General features: G+C 41.9%; 1 protein-coding gene across 3 annotated transcripts in view; it reads left to right on the forward strand.

Annotated features, from left to right (window-relative positions):
• LOC147898845 (transcription factor ABORTED MICROSPORES-like) overlaps positions 1 to 21,794 on the forward strand; it is a 35,727-nt gene extending 13,933 nt beyond the window's left edge. For all 3 annotated transcript variants that reach the window (XM_087379619.1, XM_087379618.1, XM_087379620.1), the window contains 4 exons: positions 10,615 to 11,490; positions 11,736 to 12,011; positions 12,102 to 12,272; positions 21,462 to 21,794. In XM_087379619.1, the coding sequence (XP_087235745.1) occupies positions 10,615 to 11,490; positions 11,736 to 12,011; positions 12,102 to 12,272; positions 21,462 to 21,602 (1,464 nt within the window). In that variant the 3' untranslated portion in view covers positions 21,603 to 21,794. The remainder of the gene's footprint in view (positions 1 to 10,614; positions 11,491 to 11,735; positions 12,012 to 12,101; positions 12,273 to 21,461) is intronic.
• The last annotated feature ends 2,402 nt before the right edge of the window (positions 21,795 to 24,196 follow it).

The raw sequence follows: 24,196 nt of genomic DNA on the forward strand, positions 1-24,196 counted from the left end.
TGGGATGATCACCGAGATCCCCCCCTTCCTGGGATGCCTTCTTCGGTAGTAGAGACAGTCAGATCGGACGGGGTACCACATGTTAGGGTCGTTGTCTCTGACCCTAACCTTACGGATGACCACATCATGCTCTAGCGTCCAGATGGCTCCTTCTTTAGGGGGAGAGTCGAGAACGTTGGGAGACAGGATCAGTGTAGGATTTGCAGGACCCCTGGGCACTTTGCTAGAGATTGTCCAAGGAAGAAAAAAAAGAAAAGGCCTAAAAGTTCCACGGGGTTGCGTCTCCTAGCATCACCTTGGTTGGACCTACTTCACATTCTACCGCACATCCTACGACTTCTCGCATTGCTGTACCTTCCACCTCTCTTTCACGACCATCGTCTACAGTCTCTCGTCCTGGACCTTTGTTTACAGCGCGCACGGGACCTTCAGCACGTCTTGTTCTAGTCATCCCCCATTGGGTGCCAGTCAGAGTTGTTGAGCCAGCTCCACATCTAGAGGCTATTGATGGTGCCAGGGACCCTCTCTTACAGGCAGGAGATATACTTGTTTTAGTTCCTTGTGCTGATGAGGTTACTCCTATCTCTTCAGTCCTTCATGTGAAGGAGCTTTCTCCTAGGGAGCAAACCTTTGCTGAAGCTCGTGCTGTGCTCAAGGCTAATGTTGCTATTTTGGCCGAGATCCATTAGCAGTGGCAACCCCCTTTCCCTCTTGTTCCTACTTCTTCACCTCTTGAAAAAGGCAAGAGGATTATTGCTTCTACTCCTTCATCCGTAGGGATGCTCCTCACTCCTATCCGTTCTGGCAGACATGGTGGAGTTTGATTTAGAGGAGTTTGTAGCCTCTACCGTTGGAGAGCACCTCGTTTAGAGCACCATGGATAGAGCTTCCCCCTCTGCAGGTGTGGGAGTACTTTCCTTAGTTGATTTCCTTCCTCTTGATTGGAGGAATTTTCCCCAGGAGAGGGATTTCTCTGCTACCAGGTCGGATAGAGTTTTTCATCTGGCCTCTTCCTCTCGTCGATGAGGATTGTTAGTTGGAATGTTCAAGGCCTTGTAGGTGTACCTCACCACCGCCATAGGCAGTTGATTCATAACCTACTTCATTCAGGTGTTACTGGGGGCCACATTGATGTCCTCATGATTCAGGAACACAAACTGGATGTTAGGGATTGTGCCAAGTCTGGTAAGCTTCTTTTAGGGCATACTTTTTGGTCACCTGCCTTGGGCACGAGGGGAGGTACTTGTATTGTTGTTTCTTCTTCTATGCTACCCTTGGTGATTGGACATGGAATCATAGTTCCCTCTAGAGCTCAGTGGATCATTCTTTTGGTTGGTGGGCGTAAGGTTGATTTCTTAAACCTTTATGTCCCCAATTCAAGAGGCGACCGTGTCCTTTTCTAGACGGAGCGGCTTTCTTGGTCATGCATTGCAGAGTCTTGGATCATTGGGGGTAATTTCAACATGGTTGAAATGCCGGCAGATAAAAGAGGTGGTAGGGAAGGTAGCTTACATGTTCAGAGAGAGCAGCCCGGGATGCCTTCCTTTTTCAGTACAGTGGCAGAGATGCTTGGCATGATGATGCTTTTCACACCCAACCGCAATCACTCCTGTTTTCTTGTTTGAATAGGAGGTTGCAGATGCCTATCCATGCATGGATTGATAGATAGGTGGGACAGTATGCATAACACCTAGGGTGTCCACTTCAGATCACTTTCCAGTTGTTCTGTATGTTTCAGATCCTCACGTGAGGAGTCGCTCTGCCACTATCAAGATTCCAGATGCATTCTACGTAGAGGAGGGCCTCACAGAGGCAGTGTTGCAGAGTTGGGTATCTCACATGCACGATGGGCTGCTCTCCCCGTCAGATATAGCAGCAGCCCTCTCATATATTAGCGACTCTTATCACTCAGTTTCTCGGGTAAGGAGAGGTGAGATCCTCAGGCGGGAGATAGGTATTTGCCAGCAATTGGTTGCTCTTCAGAGGGAAGAGCAGAAGAGGCCTATAGATGCTTGGGTTCAGGAGCGCCTTGCTGCAGCAAGGGCTTAGCAACAGTCATTGTTGGATCAAAGCGCAGAGTATGTCTTTCATGATAGGGAGTCATTTTGGACCTAGACGGGAGGCAGGGTCAACAAGTAGTTCTTCTCTACTCTTGGCCCTAGACATAGTAGGGAGAGCGTTTCACAGCTTGTTGATTGAGACGGAGTTTTACAGACACATCCAGAGACCGTCTTGCAGGTAGCTACAAATTTCTATCCCTCCCTTCTTACAGTAGATCCTGACACTCAGGTTAGAGGTGATGCTCGAATTATTATTTGGCAGCACTACCTATGTTGGTGATTGGAGATATGATAGTCTCACTTGATGCACCATTCACCAACATAGAGTTCAGGACTTCTCTCTCTACTCTTCACAAGGGCAAGTGTTCGGGTTCAGATTGGCTTTACACCCTCTTTCTTTATCTCATTTTGGGATCAGATTGGGGATCACATTACCTCAGCCCTGCAGGGCATTTGGGACTCGAATGAGATGCCAGACTCACTTTCTGAGGGCCTCATTCATCTTATCCCTAAAGGGGGTTGCATGAATTTAGTGTTGTAGTGGAGACCGATCACTTTGTTGGGCACTTTGTACAAAATCCTAGCAAAAGCAATCAGCCTATGTCTGCAGCCCTTTCTTCCAGATCTTATACATGATACACAGATGGGTTTTGTGCATGGCATGAGCATTTTCGGTAATATTTTCTCATTTTGGGAGGCTTTTGAATGGGCCATACATAATGGCCATAGACTTGCCATTCTACTCCTGGACTTTGAGAAAGCTTATGATAGAGTAGACTAGGGTTTTCTAGAGGGTATCCTCTCTCGCTTTGGATTCACAGAGGCATGGATCAGAGGGGTGTCAACTCTCTACAGATCAGCCCGTTCTCATTGGTGGAGTCAGGGTAGATAGATTTTAGATTACCAGATCAGTCTGTCAGGGATGCCCTTTAGCTCCCTCTCTCTTTTTATTTGTGGTTGAAGCTATGACCTACTACCTTAGAGCTCAAGTTGATATTATAGGGCCGAGTCTTCTGTTGAGGCAGGAGGATGAGCTTTTGGATAGTGAGTTGGCAGATGATACGGCTGTTTTTTTAGATGCCACACCACATACACTGACTTCTTTCAGAACAGCCTTGGATTTGTTTTGCACTGCAGCAAGGGACCATATTAATTGGAACAAATCCAATGGCTTTTGGATTAGTAATGAGGACACACTCCAGATTGGGGGATTGGCATAGGATTCACTTGGATTCCAAGGAGTGTCTCCATCATGTACTTAGGATGCCAGGTTGGGGTGGGCATCTCTCCAGCACAACAGTTTGCTCTTGTGTTGGAAAGCATCAAGAGGAAACTCATTTTTAAGAGTTCTGCCAGACTTGACCTAGCATCTAGAGTAGTGGTTGTGAACTAGGTATTATTGGCTGCTTTCTGGTTAGTTTGCTCTTGTTCGTGCGGATCTAGAGGTTGTATATCTCAGCTCATGAGACCTGTCAAGAACTTTCTTTGGAGTGGGTTAGATGGCACCTTAGATGTTGTAGCCAGGGTGGGTTGGGAGACCCTCATTCTCCCCACTGGGGGAGGAGGTCTCAATATTATTGATCCAAATTTGTAGTGTATGGCCTTGCTCTGCAAATTTGTAGTGAGAGGATTGATGCCTGGATAGGAGCCTTGGAAGGACTTTTTCCTTCGAAGCATTCAGTTGCGGCTTTCATTCAAACTTAATGAAGTAATATTTTTGAAAAAAAAATAAAAATAAAGCCCAAGAGAGTTAAATAGAAAGAAAACGAAGAGAAACACATGAATATCACAAGGCCGACAATGATGCTCCCCTTGACTAGAATAATCTTCTCCTAGCATGGTGCTCCTCTTAGTGTGAGAGGATAACCTTGGGCAGGTAACACCCAGAGGACAGGATGAATACAATAGAAGAGCTTTGTTAGAGATGATTTTGAAGAGAGACATACACAAGGGGGTGAAGGTGGTATTCAATGGAGAGGCGAAGAAGAGGAAGAAGGGAAGTGGGCTGGCAGGCAGCTCCAAAAAGAGAGAAAGAGTAGGGAATAAATAGGATTGGTAGTGTAGGAACAAGAATGGAGAAGAGTTGTGAACACAAGAGAACAAGAAGTGAACACAAGTGAACTTCAACTGAAATGTTCAAATGAAGCAATACAAGTACTTGGTATATGTAGTACCGAAGTATTGGTCAACCATATAGCTGACTTATGGCCTACAACACCATATCATTGTAGATATCTCTACAAATCCCCCCTCAATGATATGATTGAAGTACTCTGGAGTCTAGTCTTAGTAGTGCCTGAAGTCTTGTCTCAATAGTACCTGAAGTACCATGGTTGCACAAATTTATCCACATGTGGATATAGCAACCTATGGGAGTACAAAAGAAAACAATGTCATTTTACAACCCCCCTTGACATTGTTTGTATGTCTCGTATCCCCAAGCCATGTCGATGTCATGTGAAAAGAGGCGCCGATAGGCTTTTTATGAAGATAACGGCCACATTGTCCTCAGTGGAACAATATGTGAGGTCGATGAAGCCATCTGTAATACAATCCCGCACATAATGATAGTGATTCTCAATGTGTTTCATGCGAGCATGAAATACAGGATTGTTTCCAATAGCAATGCAACTCTGGCTGTCATAGAAGATCTGAGTCATGTCACCATCGTGAGCATGATGCAAGTCACGCAGAAGCTTCCTCAACCACATACATTCCATAGTGGCTGAATTCGCAGCTTTGTACTCTGCTTCACTACTGGAGAGAGACACTCGGTCTTGCTTCTTACTGAGCCATGAGATACATGTTGAGCCCAATGAGAAGCAATAGCCGGAAGTGGACTTGCGATCATTTATGTCCCCTGACCCTGTAAAGCCACTCAGAAAAATGTCACCATCTGGAGCATAATGTAGCCATAGGTAAGTGTACCATGTACATAACGGAGTACCCTCTTCGTTGCATTCCAATGTGTGACTGTGGGACAATGCATGAACTGAGATAGACACCCTGTGGCATAGGCAATGTCTGGACGAGTAGAGCATAAGTAAATCAAACTACCAACCAGCTGCCTGTACAAAGTACCATCAAACGTTTCAGTCTCATCATGCTTACTCAGCTTGATTCATTTTTCCAATGGAGTGGCCACAGGCTTACTATTCTACATCTTAAATTTCTGCAACAACCCCTTGGCATATTTGGTCTATGACATAGAAATTCCCCCTTGGGTTTGCCAAAATTCAATGCCAAGATAGTAGTGTAAGGAGCCCAGATCTGTCATGTCAAATGTCTGACAAAGAACGGACTGCACTGCTGCAATTTGCTGAGAATTATTGCCAGTGAGTATGATGTCATCAACATAAAGAACCAGCAAAATCAGATCTGATTTCTGTTGTAGAACATATAAATTTGGCTTTGTGTGAGTGCTCACAAAGCCCTAGGACAGCAAGAACTGATGTATTTTATGATACCATGCACGAGGCGCTTGCTTCAGCCCATACAAGGCTTTCCTCAGCTTGCATACCTTGTGCTCTTGTCCCTGAACAACCATGAACAACAAAACCTTGGGGCTGATGCACATAGACCTCTTCCTTGAGATCTCCATTGAGGAAGGCGGTCTTGACATCCATCTAGTACACAGACCAACCATAAAACGCAGCAAGAGAGATGACAGAGCGAATGGTAGTCATCTTCGCCACCGGAGCAAAAGTCTCCTCATAATCTATCCCCTCTTCTTGTGCATACCCCCTGGCAACTAAACGGGCTTTGTATTTCTCAACTGTACCATCTGCATGATACTTTATTTTGTAGATCCATGTTTTGCCAACCACATTCTTGCCGATGAGCACATCAACCAAGTCCCATGTAGCATTCTTTTGAATGGATCTAATCTCAGCTTCCATGGCTTTCTACCATGCCGGATTGCCCTGAGCATCCTCAAAGCGCCGAGGCTCAATTTCAGCTTCCATCACTTGGGTCATGAGAGTAAAATTCACTTGGTTGTTAGCATTCTGAGTTCTGGCCCTGGTTCTCCCCAATATAGGCTGATCTTTAGCATTAGCAAGTGTCAAACTAGCCCATCTAGGAACTGAATTCTCAGTTGTCCCACTGGGAATAGCATATGGAAGTGCATCTGGAGTAACATCCTTTGCACGACGCTGATAATGCGTCAAATATTGGGCTGTCCCTCCCCATGAGTTGGCTGCAAATCTGAAAACATTTGAGGGAAAATAACCCTCAACATGTGGCAACCCTGCTGGGCTCTGAGAGGTAGAGGGAACATCAGTTGGAGAACCCAAATCAGCATCATCCTCGAATTGAATGATGTTTAGAGGTGTATCATCATATGGAGGCGACTCCTCACTGATGGGTTGCATGCTATCATGCTCTACAAACAAAACATCCCTACTTATGATTACTTTCCTTGTGGTTGGATCATAAAGCCTAAAGCCTCGGCTTTCAGTGTGCTATACCCCACAAAGATGCATTAAATGCTTTTATAATCAAGCTTGGATCGATTTTCAGCCGGTACCAAAGCATATGCAAGAGACCTAAACACTATGAAGTGATTCACCTTGGGCTTTGCAATCGAATTATTGGGTAGACCATTCGTGCATACTACAGGGCTAAAGCACAAGCTTCACACACCTCTTATGCGGGCTGCTATAATTTTAGCAATCCGTCAACCATATTATGATTATGCAAATATGCCAAAGCTCTGTGATGTGCATGACCAAACTTGGCATGCCATAAATCACCTGAGTAGTAGAAGAGACAGCCATAGCATGCTGATTATAGGGCTGAGCATCAAGCTTGTAAAGACCCATGCGGGCCTCATAAGAACCTGTAACCACAATGCCATAGTCTTTCTTTGGATCCTTGATCTTGCATTGATCATCCTGGAATTCCACGAGCATGTGCTGATCATGGGCCATGGATGAAACTCAAACAAGATTTTTCCTCAAGTTAGGAACATATCAGACATCATGGATATACTTTTTCTTTCCTGAATCCAGAAGGATGGGAACATCTTCCACTCTTGTGATGTCCTGAGTTGCATCATTAGCACAAGTAACATGTCTGCCATGAACATTTTTTATTTCTTCTGCTTCGATGCACCACTATCTAGATACCAAGTATCTATGGCAGCAAATGAAGAACCCCCAGATGAAGCAAGAGAAGCATCATGTGCAACTAAACCCCCCCTGGCACCAAAACTGTCCTGAAATGCAGTAAACACATAATCCTTTCCCTCTTGTGCAAAGTTTGCATGAGATGGTGAAGCATTGGCATTTTCAGCTGGTGCCACATAATTACTACTTGTGTCTTTCCTCTTTTTCCCATTGGCAATCATTTTCTGGCGCTTTGCAATGTAATGACCAGGCTTCTTGCAATAATTGCATTTGCCTCTCTTCACCTTTGCACCTTTATCTAAATTCCTTGCATTTGTGTTTGCATTCCCCTCCTTCCTGGGCTGATAAGCATGGCTGGCATTTTTTTGAAATTTACCCTTCCATGAGTGGCAAGTGCTTGCTCACTCGAACAGGCTGAATTGGAAGTCTGCATTTCTTCCTGTAAGAGCAAGCCAACTAACTTCTCAAAACTGAGCGGAGTAGCCCTGAGCATAATAGTCAAGGAAGTAACAAACGTATCATATGAGGGTGCCAAACTATTGAGGGTGATAGAGACCAATTTCTTGTCTTCTATATCCTCATCAATAGCTGCGAGCTCATCCCGAATGTCAGTAATCTTTGCAATATGAGCTGAAATAGTTTGACTTTCCTGCATGAACAAGTTATTGAGCTTATTATTCAAAGCCATGCTTCTTGCTTCATTCTTCACATTCCACATACTTTTCATTCTATCCCAAGCTACCTTTAAAGTCTTGCAAGACTTGATAGTGGACTTAATGTGTGTCTTCACAGACAATGCAATCAAAGACAACGCTTGGGCATCCCTGCGATCAAACCTCTTCTGATCCTCCGTGGGAGCGGTAGTAGAAGCTTGAGTGGTAGCGCCAGAAGTGGATGATGCGCTCGTGCTAGATCTAGAAGGTCTAGCCTCATCACCATTCACAATGTCCCATACGCCCTTTCCAACCAAGATATTCTTGAGTGTAAATGACCACAAAGCATAGTTGGGTCCATTCAACTTATTTGCTTAAGTCATGGTACCAAAATTCTCATTGAGAGACATGATTTCAAGCTCAAGAATAAAGGCAAGTGTACTTGCAAAGGAAAAGACAGCAAATGGACAATTGAAAGACCATCGACTACTATATAATCACTGCAATGACATTCACTGACAGTGGCTGCTCTAAAATAGCAGTATATCTGCCCCAAAAATTCTGCTCAAACCTCGACCACTTTCGGGATAAAATATGCAATCAAGAACTATATTTATGCCCCAAAAAGTTATCATCAACCACAGCCAAACAATGACTCAAATGCAATTGCTTCTGCCCCAAAAAATCAGCCTGTATCTCAGCCAAACAATGGCTCACAATGCAATAGCAAACTCTTGCTCAATAGGCATCAAGAAGAGGGGTGAGTCACCACATCTTTGTGTGGAAAAGTGCATCAACTTACAGCCAACACTTGGCTTCAAATATGCAACACTTGAGCAATGATTTGCACTCAATGTGTAGCCAAAAAATTGTCCCAAGTGCACTGATACCTGTGCAATGCAATCTGCAAGACACATGCACAATGCTATTTCTGCAAGAACCAATTGGGAGAGGCTGAAAATGAGCTGAGGCAAGGATCTCGAGCTAGAGCAGGAGCAAAAGTCGAACCACCAAGTCGAATCCAGAGCTGAAGATGCAAGTGGCAATCCAGAGGGGCAATGGGCAAGCGGGCAAGTCAAATGGAAAGGTGGAGAGGCGAACTGTACGAAAATCAGTAAAAATCAGCAAAACTTAAATGATATTGCTGGTATCTTCTGATCTGTTGCTGAGGAATGAAATTATGATAGCACGAACAACTCCGAAAGGGGGGTAGAACACTAGTACGACTGGTCAAAACTCTTCCGGGTTGCCCGATGCAGCTACACAACTTTTGGTTTCCGAAATTGCTTGAAAAAACTGTGCGCGCAACGCAAAACGAAGTCGCCCAGCTGAGGAATGCTTCCTGGTGCAAAATCTTGCGACAAAACTGAAGCTCAAGATCATGCGAAGCTCGTGGGAGCTCAGGACAGCCAAAAGAGAAGTTGACTAGCAAGAACTAACTTCTTCTCTGCAACAGAAGTGCAACAGGAGCACGTGGAGAGCGGGGAAGCAAGTGACAGGGCTGGAAGGACTAGCTCTGATACCACATGTAGGAACAAGAATGAAGAAGAGTTGTGAACACAAGTGAACTCCAACTGGAATGTTCAAATGAAACAATACAAGTACTTGGTATATATAGTACCCAAGTACTGGTCAACCATATAGTTGACTTATGGCCTACAACGACATATCATTGTAGATATCTCTACAGGTAGGTGAGGCAAAACTGCGATAGAAAAAATGGGTTTAGATGGTTGGTGAAGCATTTTTCCTGGTTTCTCACCACGCACCATGCATGAGGATCAAGAAACATGCATCGGGATGCCTCATTCAAACATGCAAGTCTCCATTTGATACGGCACTTTGCATGGGCCTTACTCTCACCCACTTTAATGCCCATGGAAAGGACCATGCCCATCATACCTCATTTGCATCATTGGGAATGTATTTTTCCTTGATTTATGCATTAAAAAAAATAGTGTGCCTATCATATCTCAGTTGCATCATTGGGAATACATTTCTTTATGTTTCTCAACACACCTCTTGCATGGAGGTTAAAAAACACATGATATGGGTGCGTCATTCAAACGTGCATGTTGATGGGACAACACTTTGTTTTAAGGGGCAGGGTTGTGAGGGGTAGAGGATGATAATGAAGAGGACTTCGTGATGGAATTCCGAATCAGAGAGAAAAGAAGCAAAGAGAAAAGTGCTGGAAAAGGATTTTGTAGATAGAGAAAAGGCTGAGACAATTGTCAGAGAGAAAAGGAGGGAAAGCGGAGGGGGAAAGCAAGGATTGAATAATTCTACCAGCTTGATTCCTTTCCATTCATTGCAAATTCCATGCTGATATCAGCTATCTGTTTATAAACATCCTCTCCTATCTCTTTAGGTCTAGCAGTGCATGAGAAGTCAGCTGTAAGCTAATTCATTCTACATTGAAAATTTTGTGAAAGTATCAATGACGGAATATCACTCAACATCAAGAAGCATCCTACATGTGAAACTTATGACCTTTATCATATTTATATACGTTTGCATGCTTGACTATTTTTTGGCGTTGTTCCAAGGTGATTTAAAAAATGTATATCCACAATACTTATTGTATTATGCTATTGGTTCTATGAAAACGTTTGTTTATCATTGTCAGCACAGTGTGCTAAAATGTAAAGCAAATTTATCAAATTCTACTCAATTGCCTTGTCAGAATCTATATAACAACAATGGAACTGTATAAACGCTGTTAGTGATTTATAGCATACCATGATCTTGAAAAAAATAAATTCATGGCAGGCCATAGACAACACCTCACTCGTACAATTAGTGATGGAAAAATGTGGTGATATATGGTTAGGAAGCAATACCAACTCTCTAAGTGAAGGTGAAAGAATTACAATGCAAGGACAACAACACTTTCAATCAGGAATCAATAAAGGGCCATTTGAAATAAACAGTTTCTATGGTGGGTTTAATGCATCATCCATGGTTGCCATGCCAGAATCCCCATTAACTCCAGGTTTTGGAAAAGATCTGCACAATTTTCAAGTGATAATTGAAGAAAAATCTATGAAAAAGTACCACACAAACTCTTCTCTGAGTGGAGGAAATGCGGAGCCTGGACAGAAAGGCTATCATCATAATTCAGCTCCTATTGGAAATAGTCAATTGCCTTGGACACCATCCACTGACTTACGGCCTTGGAACCACGAAGGCCAATTAAGTGAGACTCAACCCTCCATTCAAATGGGATCACAACAGCTGCACTTTTCTGGCCAGTCCACGCACACATCATTTCAAAGGCAAAGGCATGATCTGTTTGAAGGGATAGGTGACTCCATTCAGACAGAAAGAACTATGCTACCAGCGGATCAGAGTTTTCCAGAAATCATTGTACCTGTTGTTCCAAATTATGCACATCAGAAATGTACATTTATTGACTCTCCTCATGCAAGCGGCTTATCAAAAGAAATTTCAGATAGGGATGTAAAGCAGGAGATGCGTGCAGACTCATCTGACTGCAGTGATCCAATGGAGGATGATGAAGAAAAGGGAGTGGCAAGATCAGGACGAAGACACTTATCAAAAAACCTTGTTGCTGAGCGAAAACGTCGAAAGAAATTGAATGAACGGCTGTATTCATTGCGTGCATTGGTCCCCAAGATCACGAAGGTGAGTTTTGACTTCTTCGATTGTGTTATCTTGAGAATACCTAAGTGATTGGAACTATCATCCGTTTTCTCTGATATATGGGGCATGCAAGTTCACATAATAAATATATATCTTACAAAGTCTCCTGAGATCCAGTGGTAGAAGTGTATAAAATGAACTAGAAATGGAATCACGGTGATTTCGAGTGTTAAACAGTACTTCTCTTGAGTTTGAGAGAAAAAATGTTTGTCCTGCTGTCTGATAAGATGGACAGGGCATCCATTCTTGGTGATGCAATTGAATATGTAAAAGAGCTTCAACAACAAGTGAAAGAACTTCAAGAGGACCTCCTTGAAACAAAAGAAGAGGACACACAACCAAATCGAAACTCCTTAATGCAAGAAGATGGCATACAACAAATTGAAGAAAATGGGAATATTGCAAGAACTGATGAAGTTCAAGGCTCTCTAAAAGTGGACCAAGGCAAAATATCTTGTGAGGCAAATGAGAAAAGGATTGATGACTCAAACCAGCCTATGCAGGTAAGAAAACTGTGTTGTGAGATTAAAACGTCATTAATGATCATGTATGTTTGTGCATGTAAACTGATCAGATTTACACTACCTTTTCAGGTGGAAGTGAGCAAAATGGATGGGAAAATTTTTAGTTTGAGAATATTCTGTGAGAAGCGACCCGGTGTTTTTGTGAAGCTAATGCAGGCCCTTGATGTTCTCGGGCTGGATGTGTTGCATGCCAACATAACCACATTTCGAGGTCTTGTCTTAAATGTATTCAATGCTGAGGTAAATGCCCCTATCCAATGGAAGAGTATGGTAAGTATAGTACCTGTGTGCAACAATGTCACAAGGGTTTTTTCTGTTATTAAAAAGGAAATGCTAAAGAAGGGGTAGTAACGTATCTAAAGAAAATTAATTTGATTTTTGCTACCTGCTTTCTGAGTCTTCCTTACAAACTCAAGAAGAAGTTCAAAGTAGACGCCTTCCCTTTCCAGATTTTTGCTTCAAAATCTGAGCTTGACACTGAAAGCTTTTTACTTGGTAAAATCATATCTAATGTCTTCCCTGCTCATTGGGAAAGAAACGTTAGGTGCTGCACCTTATCAAAACAACTGTTATGTTGCTGTCTCATCATTTATAATCTGCAAACTCTCACCTTAGTGACCTCTCCTCAAATTTGTGGTGCGTTTAAATCTGATTTCCGGGCGCTAATTGAGACTTTGTGCCTGCTTGGAAGGTCCCATTAAGAGAGTGCTTACCTACAGCATGGGGGCACCACTATGGTCAACCCAATATGACAGAAAACCTGATGAATGCCAGTGCGAGGTTAAAAATTCCACCTCACACCACACCCTATGAGAAGAGAGAAAATATCACAATCCCGCACCTAAGAAACTTCTCAGCATGAGCTTTCACAGACTATTAGAAACTGCACATGAGCTTCATAAATCTTTCTCTTTATCAGACGGGGACCTGGGCCAAGAAAGCAGGTTGTCCAAGGTGGGGAAGAACATGAGCCCGGGATGACAGAGGTGACAAGAGAAGGAGCAGAGATGTGAAGGGTTGTTGGGAGATGGGGAAACGGCAAGGAATGGTGATGGGATCGAAGTCAAAAGCATAAGGACATGAGGTGGGAAAGCGCAGCATGGGTGACTAGAGGTAGGACAGGATGAGCCCTAGAGTTATGGCTGGAAAGGTTTATTCTGCTCTTGAGGGCATCTGGGATTCTGGAGTTATGCATTCTTCACTTATTGAGGGTCTCATTCATCATATTTCTAAGAGGGTGTGCATAAATTTGACACACAACGGAGGCCGATTGGCACATCTTATAAAATTTTATCGAAGTCAATCAGCCTAGGGTTGCAGCCTCTACTTCTTGATTTTATCCATGATACAAAGACCATATTTGTGCATGACTGTAGTGTTTTTTATGTCTTTTCATTTTGGGAGGCCCTAGTGGGCAAGACACAGCTGTCAAGACCTATCTGTTCTTTTTGTACATTTTGAGAAAGCATATGACAAAGTAGACTAGGGATTCTTAGAGGTATGCTAATGCATTTTGGTTTTGCTGACTCGGATCATAATGGTATCCCTTCTTTATAGATCAGTGCATATGTAGTTTCTTATTAGGGGTACTGGAGGATACAAATTTTAGATTTTCAAATTAGTCCAACAGGGATAGCTGCCACTTGCTCCTCTTTTGTATTTATTTGTGGCAAAGGCCATGAGTCTGTATCCTAGATCCTCGTTGTCATGGCCTTTGTATCCTAGATCCTAGTGTGACATCCTTGGTTTGAGACTTCCTTTGAGGATTTGCTGGATCGTGAGCTCGTAGATGATACGTTTGTTTTTTGGATTTCAGTCCTCAGACCCTTACTACTTTCAAGACAGCCTTGGATTTGTTTTTCCTGACAGCAAGAGCCCAGACGATTAGGACAAATCCAAAAGCTTTTGGGTTCGTGTTAAGATTGGGGTTCAGATTTTGATTTCACTTGGATTTAGAGAGGTCTTTCTGCCAGATTCTTGGTTATTGGTATTTCTCCTACACAGCAATTTGCTGTGTTGAAGAGTATGAGGAGCAATCTCCTATTTTGGAGTTCATCCTGGATGGATCTTAACTTTGGGAGACGTTGATTCTTTTGACTCATGAGAGAGGACTTAATATCATTGATCTTGATATTCAGAGCTTTGCTTTGCAAGCTTTTTGTCAGGGGACATACGATGGGTTAGGAGCTGCAGAAGAATTTCTTCTATCGATGTATTGAGTCTTGTATTCATTCCTCAGGTGATGACTTGTTGGAAAACACTAGGTGGATCCTTATGCTAATCTTAGGATGCCTTATTTACCACGTATGGATGCTATTGGGAGATCCCTTAGCACAATTTTAGGGGTTCCTTATAGAGACCTCTTGGTGCTTCAGGTTATATGCAGTGGTCCGAATGGGAGAGAGATCTTGCTTCTTTTATGGAATCTTGGAAGGAATTTAAGCACCCCCTTGAAGAACACATAATCAATATGGTTAAGGTCATAGGTCTCAAGTGGGACAGAGTTGGAGACACGATGGTCTTCATGATGCAGTCCAAAGGTAGATTGATTGGATCTTTGGATGAGGATGTTGTTTTGGATGTACATCTGCACATCTTGAGCTGATCAAAGTAGTGGGCCATGAGAAGTAAGGCTCTTACTCTACTGGCTAGTACATTGATGCAAACAAGTCCCTTGCTTGTTCCAAAAGCTCCACAACATGCAAATGAGTTGTCTTTTGCATATGATTTCTAACATTGTCATCTTTTGTTCATAGCATTTATCTTTATTGCAACTCTGATACAATTAATTTGTGCTCTACTATGGAAGCACGTATATATGCCATAAGGATAAATTGCCTTTAAAGGCAATGTGTAAAAGAGAATTCGAGAGAGAGATTCAAAATCAAGCTGCGTCCCAAATTTGTGTTGCTATTGACTCCTTTTGACCTCCTTTTAAGCATTATATGGAGACAGAAAACAACAATTCTCTAGTAGGACACTATTTGTAATTTGTACCAAGTTATTAGGATCATGGTAGATCCTCCTTGTGTGCTGGTTAAGCTTATTAGTAGCGTCTACCTTTGGCTCAACTTACAAGCATCTGTAGCTCTCAGGAAAATGATAATAGTTTTCGTATACTTTCAAAGTTACTCACCTGTGATTGCATGGCTAGGAGTCTCATCTTGAATTCCTTGATGTCTTCTTGGAGTTAAAAACTCTACTCCTATGATACTCCGATAACTTGAATTGTGTACTGCTATGATAGTGTTTGGAAGCCATAGTTGCTAGAGTGACAAATGCACAAGAATTTAGGTTTGTAGAAACACGTCATATTGCTTCATATGGCTTCATCTTCCAGTTTAGTAGCTTGTTATAGTTTCCTTCTTGAAGGACTAACAATTGAGCTAGGGAAGGGACTCAGACTAGCTTAGAGTCTAAATTCCCATGGAGCTACAAAAAAACAAACAGATTGAGAGCATAGGCTTGATTGAGAAGAGGAGCGGAAGATGGGGTAGGCCTAATCAAAAGTTACTTAGAGTGGAGGTATAGTTGGATGCAACAATTGGGGATGTAGTGGCCTTCATCGGATTTCACACATTCACATGGGCACACACTTTGGTGAAATCCAGTCTTCATTATATTACAAGAAACACTCTCGAAGAAAGTGACAATCAGCTACAAGCATGAGGAAGATGTCATTATATGACAAGAAGGCAGTATAATCAAGATTCTGAGCATGTAAGAAGTCATAAAATGATTTTCTTAGAGATGCTCGGAAGAACTCTCACTTGGCAAGATAAGGATTACTAGATGCTTGATGATTGCGGTCATTTCATAAAGTCCATAGTGCCCAATAACGAACCCAATAAAATAGGAGATCAAATCCCTGCTGCATAGGATGAAAGCCAAACAGCAAAAAATTCATGCCAAAAGATGCACTAGGGAAACGAGCCTCTAGCCACTGTTGTAGTGAAAGCGAAAAATCACGGGACTCTGAGCAATGCCAAAACAGATGAGGCATAGACTCTTATATAGATAGACATCATCGACAAGTGGCAGGAGCAATATGACGACGAGCCAAGAGCTGTCGAAAGGGAAGAACCCCAAGCATAACCTGCCATAAAAAGAACCTCTATCGAAGAGGGAATTTGGAATTCCAAATGTCATGCGATCTTGTCCGTTCCCACCTTGAGGAGCGCGTCATAGACCAGATGCGATTATATTCACACACACACACACACACACACAGAGTCTATTAATGTCCACTGGAGTGATATTAAGAAACGTATGGAATCCATGTTTGCTACTGAAGCATAAGTCTCATCATAATTTTAACCATATTACTGTGCAAATCCTTTTGTAACTAGTTTGACTTTATATCGTAGAGACTCTTCTTGAGATGGCAAACGTGATTCTCTTTTCCTGGCTCAACATAATCTGCTAGTTGCATGTAGACTTCCTCGTCTAAGTAACCATTGAGAAATGCATTCTTGACATCGACCTGATACACATTCCATCTACTGAGTGTCGCTAGTGATATCAAGTATGAAATCCATCTTTGCTACTGGAGCATAAGTTGTAAGAAAATAATACAACCTATGTGCTCAACAGATAATAGGATCTCGTAAGCAAGAGAGAAAAAAAGATAGTATGGAGAATAAAAATTTTGATTACTGTAGAACTGATACAATAGATGGCGTTGCCTCCCAGCCGTGCGCTCCTGTGAAAGAAGCTTCGATGGCGTGCTGGAAACAGTAGAAGACGGAGGCTGAATGCTAAGGAATAAGGGTTGTTGTAGCCAGTGATGAAATGGGCTTCACGGGCTTGCTCTTATATAGTCGTCGTTAGTCGTAGTCGGTTAGGCTCAATTAGGTGGCCGACCCTGTCTGCGCAAAATGGTCGACTGGAGGTTGGTCCTGAAATAGGCCATCGACCATACGATAGAATTGGTGCGCAAAACAGAGCAACCAACCTACGGTTATTGTTCGGCCCACAGTCATCCGAGATCATCTGAGGCTCCAAACGGGCCCCGCAACCCGAGAGTGGGTTGCCTCGGGAAATGCTCCGTCTACCCTCAGTGCGGTCAGTTAAGGGATGCCTTCCCGCACTTGCATGTAGTCTAGTTGGCGGTGTGCCAACTCTATCTGAAGCCGTCCAGCCATCAGGCCACACATGGCTCCCATCTGGTGTCCAAACCAGGACCTACCAGATAACCAAGCTACTCAAATGCCTTCTCCTCATATGGGTGGCTTACAAGTAGAGTTAGCTAGTTCCCGCGTAGTTACACGAGAGTGGAGCATTGATATCTAACATAAGTCTGATCATAATCTTGATCATATTGCTGTGCAAATCCTTTTGTAACTAGTTTGGCTTTGTATCTTTGAATACTTCCATCTAGATTGTACTTCACTTTGTATACCCATTTGTTTGCTATGGTCTTCTTTCCTAGTGGAAGGTCGCATAATTCTCAAGTATTATTCTTGTACAAAGCTTTTATTTCTTCATTCATAGCAATTTGCCATTCCGACTTATCTACTGCATCTTCGAAGTACATTGGCTCTTCTATAGCCATGATGGTAGTCATAAGAGCATAGTTGGTGGTTTTAATCTAAATTGCTTTGTCTTTTTGAGCATATGTCAATCTGACTGGAGGTCTGCTTTTCCTAGTAGACCGTCGGAGGTGCTATGGCTCTGCTTGGGGTGTTTTTGGCAATTCTTACTCTTCTTCATCAACCTTTTTCGTAGATTCTTGTGAAGTCGGTGAGGAGTAGATGCTTACACAGGCCTCTGATCTCTGCTTGCTGCTTGTGTTGTCGATGGAGGCCTGAGTCACTACAGTGCTGTAGAAGTTGTAGAGGTTACTGTAGATGTAGGTCGTAGGCGTCAGCACTGTTTGCTGTTGAGTCGCTTGTAGGAGTCACCGTCACATTGTAGAGCTTATGTTGTAGATGCGCTTTTGTTGTGGATGCTGCTGCTATCGATTAGAAGCTTTGCTTAGTGTTAATGTTGCTAGTTGTTACTGGCATCGCTTAGCTGCGTGTGCTGTGGAGCTTGTTGTTGCTTGCTATCCGTTTGCTTGAGTCGAGTCTTGTTGATGTCGCCTGTGTGTGCTAGGTCGTTGTAGGAGTCAAGTGGTCACTCCGATGAACAAAATCTCACTTTCTTTTGAGAACCTCACCAGAGAAAACCTCTTGAACCTTACAGAACTCAAAAAACCTTTGAAACTACCTCTCAACCCTCTCAAAACTCATGAAATGAACCTCATAAGAAACATGATCACTCAAAATAGTATAACTTGAGCTCGAGGAAATGGAATCCTGATCTTTCTAATCCAAAACAGGGAGGAGAAGGAGCTCTACAATGAGAGCTAGATATGGAACAGAAATGGACGAAAATATCTCTCAACAGAAGAGAACACTCAAGAACTCTCGATCTCTTCATCAATCACACTCTCTCAAGGATGGAGCCTCAGTGGAAGGCAAAAACCATGCTCTGATACCATGACAAAATATGAAGAGGGGAGAGGAGAAGAGTGGAGATGAGGAGAGAGGGAACAGCTAGAGAGCACATCACAAATGACTAGCTGTACACTACATTTAGTTGAAAATGGAGAATATATACAAACCCATTTAGAGTTAGGGTTTGGGCATCTAACCCTTTCCTTTATAGCACTCTATATGTGTTAGTGCTATGCACATGTAATCACATGATGTTGAGCGTGGTCTCTCAACAAGCTGGTAGCACAGAGGTTTTGGAGAGGATACGGTTGAAAGGAAGAAGCGAGCTTTCTACCCATGCTTATCTATGGAATATAACACTTTCTTGAAGAGGACTTCTTAATCTACGAAATGAGTGTCATCTTACATCATTTTGCTATAGAAACAATCGATGGAAAGAAGAGGGTAGATGCAAGATGCAAGATTCCCCCCTTGGGTAGAATGTTGCGGCCCTTATCTACAAATGTGCATGTGTATGTGCATGTTTGGATGGGTGGATGTGAGTGTGAGCATAGTTGTGGATGTCATTCCACCATTAATATTCCTTGGCCACTGTTTGAGCATATCATACTTTGCTTAGTTGTTGAGCATACCAAAACATCTAGGAAAAACATCTAAGCCTTCGCACCCAAAGATTTGCATAAAAATGTCCTTGAGCAGCTAACAAATCATGTGGCTACCTATATGTTCCTGTGTATACTTGGATCCAAGTTTCTATGTATTTTTGCTAGAGTGTGAGCCATGTATTAGAAAGGCTAGAGGTTTCTTTATGTTGTTTTTGAGCTACAACCTGTAAGAACCACTGTTGATTTAAGTGTCTTGTCCCATAGATCTTGTTGGATCTCCTCATTGGAAATTAGTATTATCATATCATCTCGCTCTGTCTCTCACACACACAAACACACACACACACACACTCTCTCTCTCTCTCTCTCTCTCTCTCTCTCACACGCACACACACACATCATGTCATTCATCATCATCATTGTCATATCACATCTGCACCTGCGCAAACACTGACACTCACACAGGCTTTTTTTTTGTGAACACTTTTTTTTTTGGGTAAAGTAATTTTGCATTGAGAAAGTATTTGCATTCATAGAGATACAAAATGTAAATAACCATTGCTGATTTAAGTGTCTCGTCTCATAGATCTTATCAATGGAGATTAGTAATATCATATCTTATCTTATCATATCATCTCGTCTCTCTCTCTCTCTCTCTCTCTCTCTCTCTCTCTCTCTCTCAAAACAAGTCATTCATCATCATCATCATCGTCATATCGAATTTGCACATGTGCATACTCACACTCTACTCTCTTTTTTTTTTTTTAATGCGCACATTCACAAATTTATTTTTGGTGAGAACTTTGAATACTTTATATTACAAGGTAGCTATCCCAAAATTGGGAAGCTAAAAAAGTACATCAAGAGAAAATCTCTATGTAGGACAAATACACATTATAGTCTATGTAGTGAATTTGCAGACTATCAAAGAGCGATTGCTACAAAGAATGACGAAAGAAAACAAAAGTAGAAAAACTAGGATCACCAAAGACTCAGTGGTTTCTATCTTTCTAGAGAGTCCAGAGTGTCCAGTAGTGAACCAAGATAAAGAACATGGCCATCGAGGATGTATCTCAAAAAGGTAGAAAAGCTTTCTGAAAGAAGCTTGAGATAATATTAGTTGTAATCTCTATAGAAGGATGTTGAGGAAGACCCGTGTCTCGGGGTAGTGACAAAAAATATGAGACATAGACTTCCTTGGAGCCAAACACCTATGATAAATAGTCGGAGCAATACATTTGCATGGTAAAAGTTGTCCAGAGGAAAAATTTTCCAATAGAACATGCCATAAAAAGACCTATTGTCGAAGAGGGATCTTGGAATGCCAGATCTGTTTTAATTTTTTCCTCCACCATTTTTTTGGAGGATGCAAACACCAAATCTGATTAGCCCTATCTGACGCCCAAGGTGGAGATAACATAACTAGATAGCTTCAAAGGACGAATGGACGAGTGTGCTAAAAGAAGAGTCAAATCCTAAAGCCTATCTAAAATTGCATGGGGGGTTGAATATTCTCAATATTCATGTGCGCACATGAACACGCACATTTTTTTCTTTTGTAGAAGATATTTTGCACTAAGAAAGCCTTTACATTCATAGTTGTCCAAGAGTAGGACAGCTACTACTCATAACTAAAAGCAGTAATAAAAAACTTCCAACTAGGTCTAAGGAAGGTCTCTAAAGGAATGAGCATCTTGTAGAGACGGAAGCACAGGAGCTCGAAAACTCAAAATCAACACACACACACACACACACACACACACACACACACACACACACACACACTCACATTGCTGACCAAAGTCATTTGTCCTTCGACATATCAATGCACTTTTAACCTTCAAATTTGTCTATCCTTCAATAAATTAAAAATTTATTTTCCATATCAGCTGATTTTGTTATATCAGGCATAATTTTCAAAGGAATATACAACACATTTCTTAGAAGAGATATAGTAGCTTTTTGGGAGCGAAAATTGGATGTAAGATAAAAAGCGAGGTTTTAGGAGCTTCATTAGGCTATGTTAGTGACTTTTTCCTAGGACCCATGGATAGTTGTTCTAGTCGTGCTTCAGAATGCCATGAATGTGGATTATATATATTTAATTCCCTATGGTTGAATTGAGGATATTCTAGTTCTTGTGAATGATGTCTTCTTTGTTTTGTGAGTTCGTTGGGGTCGAACAAGCTGCCTTTGTGACTGAGCTGCATGCTTCTATTGGACAAAGCATCAAATATTCATCATCGTTGTTTCTAATGAAAATCATTTTATATTCGCATTGATCTTAATTTTGATACATTCTCATACGGGTACATTTATTTGCATATTCACATTGACCTTAATTTTGATACATTCTCATACGAGTACATTTATTTGTTGCACAGATAAGGGACAAGGATTTGATGCAGGCAGAGCAGGTAAAGGAGTCTTTGATGGAGATGACGTCTTTGTGTGAATCTCGTACTACTTGCATCCTAGGTGATCTTCCCTTGGAAAAGGACATATTAACTCCAATTAGCATTTAGATTTAAGTGAAGTAGCTTATGGTTGAAGTTAAAAGTTGAAATCCTAGCAAAAACCATAAAATAGGATGGACATGCATAATAATATAAATTTGGAATGAAGAATCAAGAGGTCTAATAGGTTCATGAGCTTGCCTATAATTTCTCCATCGACTTCTTGTTGATTGCTCTGCTATGCAACTTTGGCACATAAAATGACCCTTTATCCTTTGCAGTTGCCTAATTTTTTCCAAAAGATTGAAGTACACAGAAAAGGACAAACGATATATAATATATATAATTTCAATCAAAAGAAATGTGTTTTATGTCCTCTTGGTCTTGGCTAATGTTGTCCATACTTCTAATTGAAATTAGACAAAATCAAGAAGAATGTATCTCATAATGATAGCTTGATAAAACATAGGCAATAAAACTTTGGACAATCCAAGGACGTTAGATGGTGGGCATCGAGACATTTGATGTTTGTTGATGAAGTAGGCTAGTGCATGGGTTGGAACCTTGATGTTGGATAAGGGTTGTACAAAAGCTTGGGATTTATACGAAGACTCAACTTGGTTGTACAAAGACTATTCAGATGACACTTCACTTGATTATGATATTAACACACACGTAAGATTGCAAGGCCTAGACATTGGCTTTTAGCCCATCGTTCTTTAATTGTTTAGGAGATCACTCTTGGTGATGATTGGGAAGACAAAGTCTTTGAACTAGAGAGTCCGAGATGGTGAGATTTGAGTGAAACATGGACTTTGAGAAGTGTGTTTAATGAAACTCTAAAATTTTTGGCACTCTAGGTTCCCAAAATTATGATAGAAAGAGGGTTACTACATAACTTGTTGATTTGTAGTACTCATCCCGCTCTCCTAGTTGCTAGCTCCACTCTTGGCCCCTTCCTCGTCTCTTCTTCCTCTCCTTTGCTTTTGATCATCCCTATTCTAAGCTAATAACCCATTTTTGGGCCTTTGTGCCCTCTTTCCTCTTTCCTCTAGCTTGTCCTCCTTTCCATTTCACCCCCCATTCTGCTCTCTTGGAACTGCATTAGTGTGTAGCCCCTATTATTGTGTAAAGGCCACCCCCCCTCTTGTTTTTGGTTGTTACTTCCTAAGCCTCATCACCCCTGCCTAGGGGTTTGTCATTCTCCTCTGCTCCCTTCTAGTTCTTTTTGGCATCGATGTAGACCTTGAGGTCTTTTGGTTGCCTTTATTTGGTGGAACTACCACCTTTCCTTCCTTATCATGCTTATCTTTTTCTTTCATTGTCTAGCCCTTGATTTTCTATGTCTTCTAGGCTGTCCCCTTGCAGTAAGAGAGTCCTATAATTCCCTCATCATGATACTCTCTAGCGTGCCTCCCTTGTTCCTTCTTGCCTCATGTCTCCCTTTCCATCTTCTATCTTTTCTCTCCTCTCCCTTTCTCATTTTTTGTCTTTTCATCCTTGGGGTCTTCGAAGCTAGCATTTGGATTTGTTGGACTTAAATAGTGGAATTACAAGGTGACCATGTTGATCTAAATCTGTTTTTCTAGGATGGCAAGCAATAAATTTTGCATGTGGTACCAGAGGTTGAAGGTCATGCAATAGTAGGGTGGATCATTGGTCTCAATCTTGCACAACGCTAGCATTGAAAATGGGTTCAAACAAACCTAGCACCAAAAGGAAATTACGTCCAAGAGTTGACCATTTATCAAAGAGGGATGTTCCTTTCTTAAGCTCATCTAGAGAGAGTCCATCACATTCCTACTACAAAGGAGCCCATCCTATTAGAAATCACGTGGTTTTTATCATTCTTTGGTACCATGGGTTCATATTGATGTTAAGACCAAGCACCATGCCCTAGGTTTCTTGTCATCTAAGTGTTTCAATCTGCCTATGAAATATGATGATATTCTACTTTCGATTGTTTCACACTTCTTGCTTTGTCTTAGAAACTGCATGATGTTGGGCTTTGGTACTCATGGATGATGGGGTATTGAAGGTATGCTTGGTTGTCTCTTACAAATCGTTTCGAGATTAACTAAGGTCTGTGTGACAGAGGGAGGTCATAGGCTTGTCAGGACAGTGTTTATGTTGTAGGGGGCTTGGCCTCTTGTCTAAGACATGCTCCTACTTTTCAAGATGCACTCCCGCAAGAAACCCATAAACCACACGTTATTACCATCCCCTTCATAGTTGGAGCTATCTCCCTTTGTAACTAGAAACACTCATCCAGCGATGATCCCACCAAGCAAGTTATGGACTTAGGTATTGGGCAAGAAGATTAGTGCATATATGCAGAGAGAATGAAAGAAGTGAGCAGGAAAATAAGAAACTTTAACCGCATCCAATAGCAAAGTTTCCCTCACATGAGTGTGGTAAACAACCCCTCTGAGAGAGGCTAGTTAGTCACTCCCCCCACCCCCTCGCCCCTCCCACTCTTTGTTGAGGAAGAGAGTGAGAGGGAGAGAGAAACACACACACACACACACACACAAGAAGATACAAGATGCAAAATGAAAGGTGTCCTCCATGTTTTCCAAGAGAATGTACCATATATTACATAATTATTAGGGTTTCCTTAAGTATATTCACACTGAGCCAAAGTTCACTTAAGGACATTCAAC

Source organism: Dipteris shenzhenensis, chromosome 9, assembly GCF_047967505.1.
Source record: "Dipteris shenzhenensis isolate YYH24624 ecotype China chromosome 9, Dip_SZ_1.0, whole genome shotgun sequence".
NCBI classification, from domain to species: Eukaryota; Viridiplantae; Streptophyta; class Polypodiopsida; order Gleicheniales; family Dipteridaceae; genus Dipteris; species Dipteris shenzhenensis.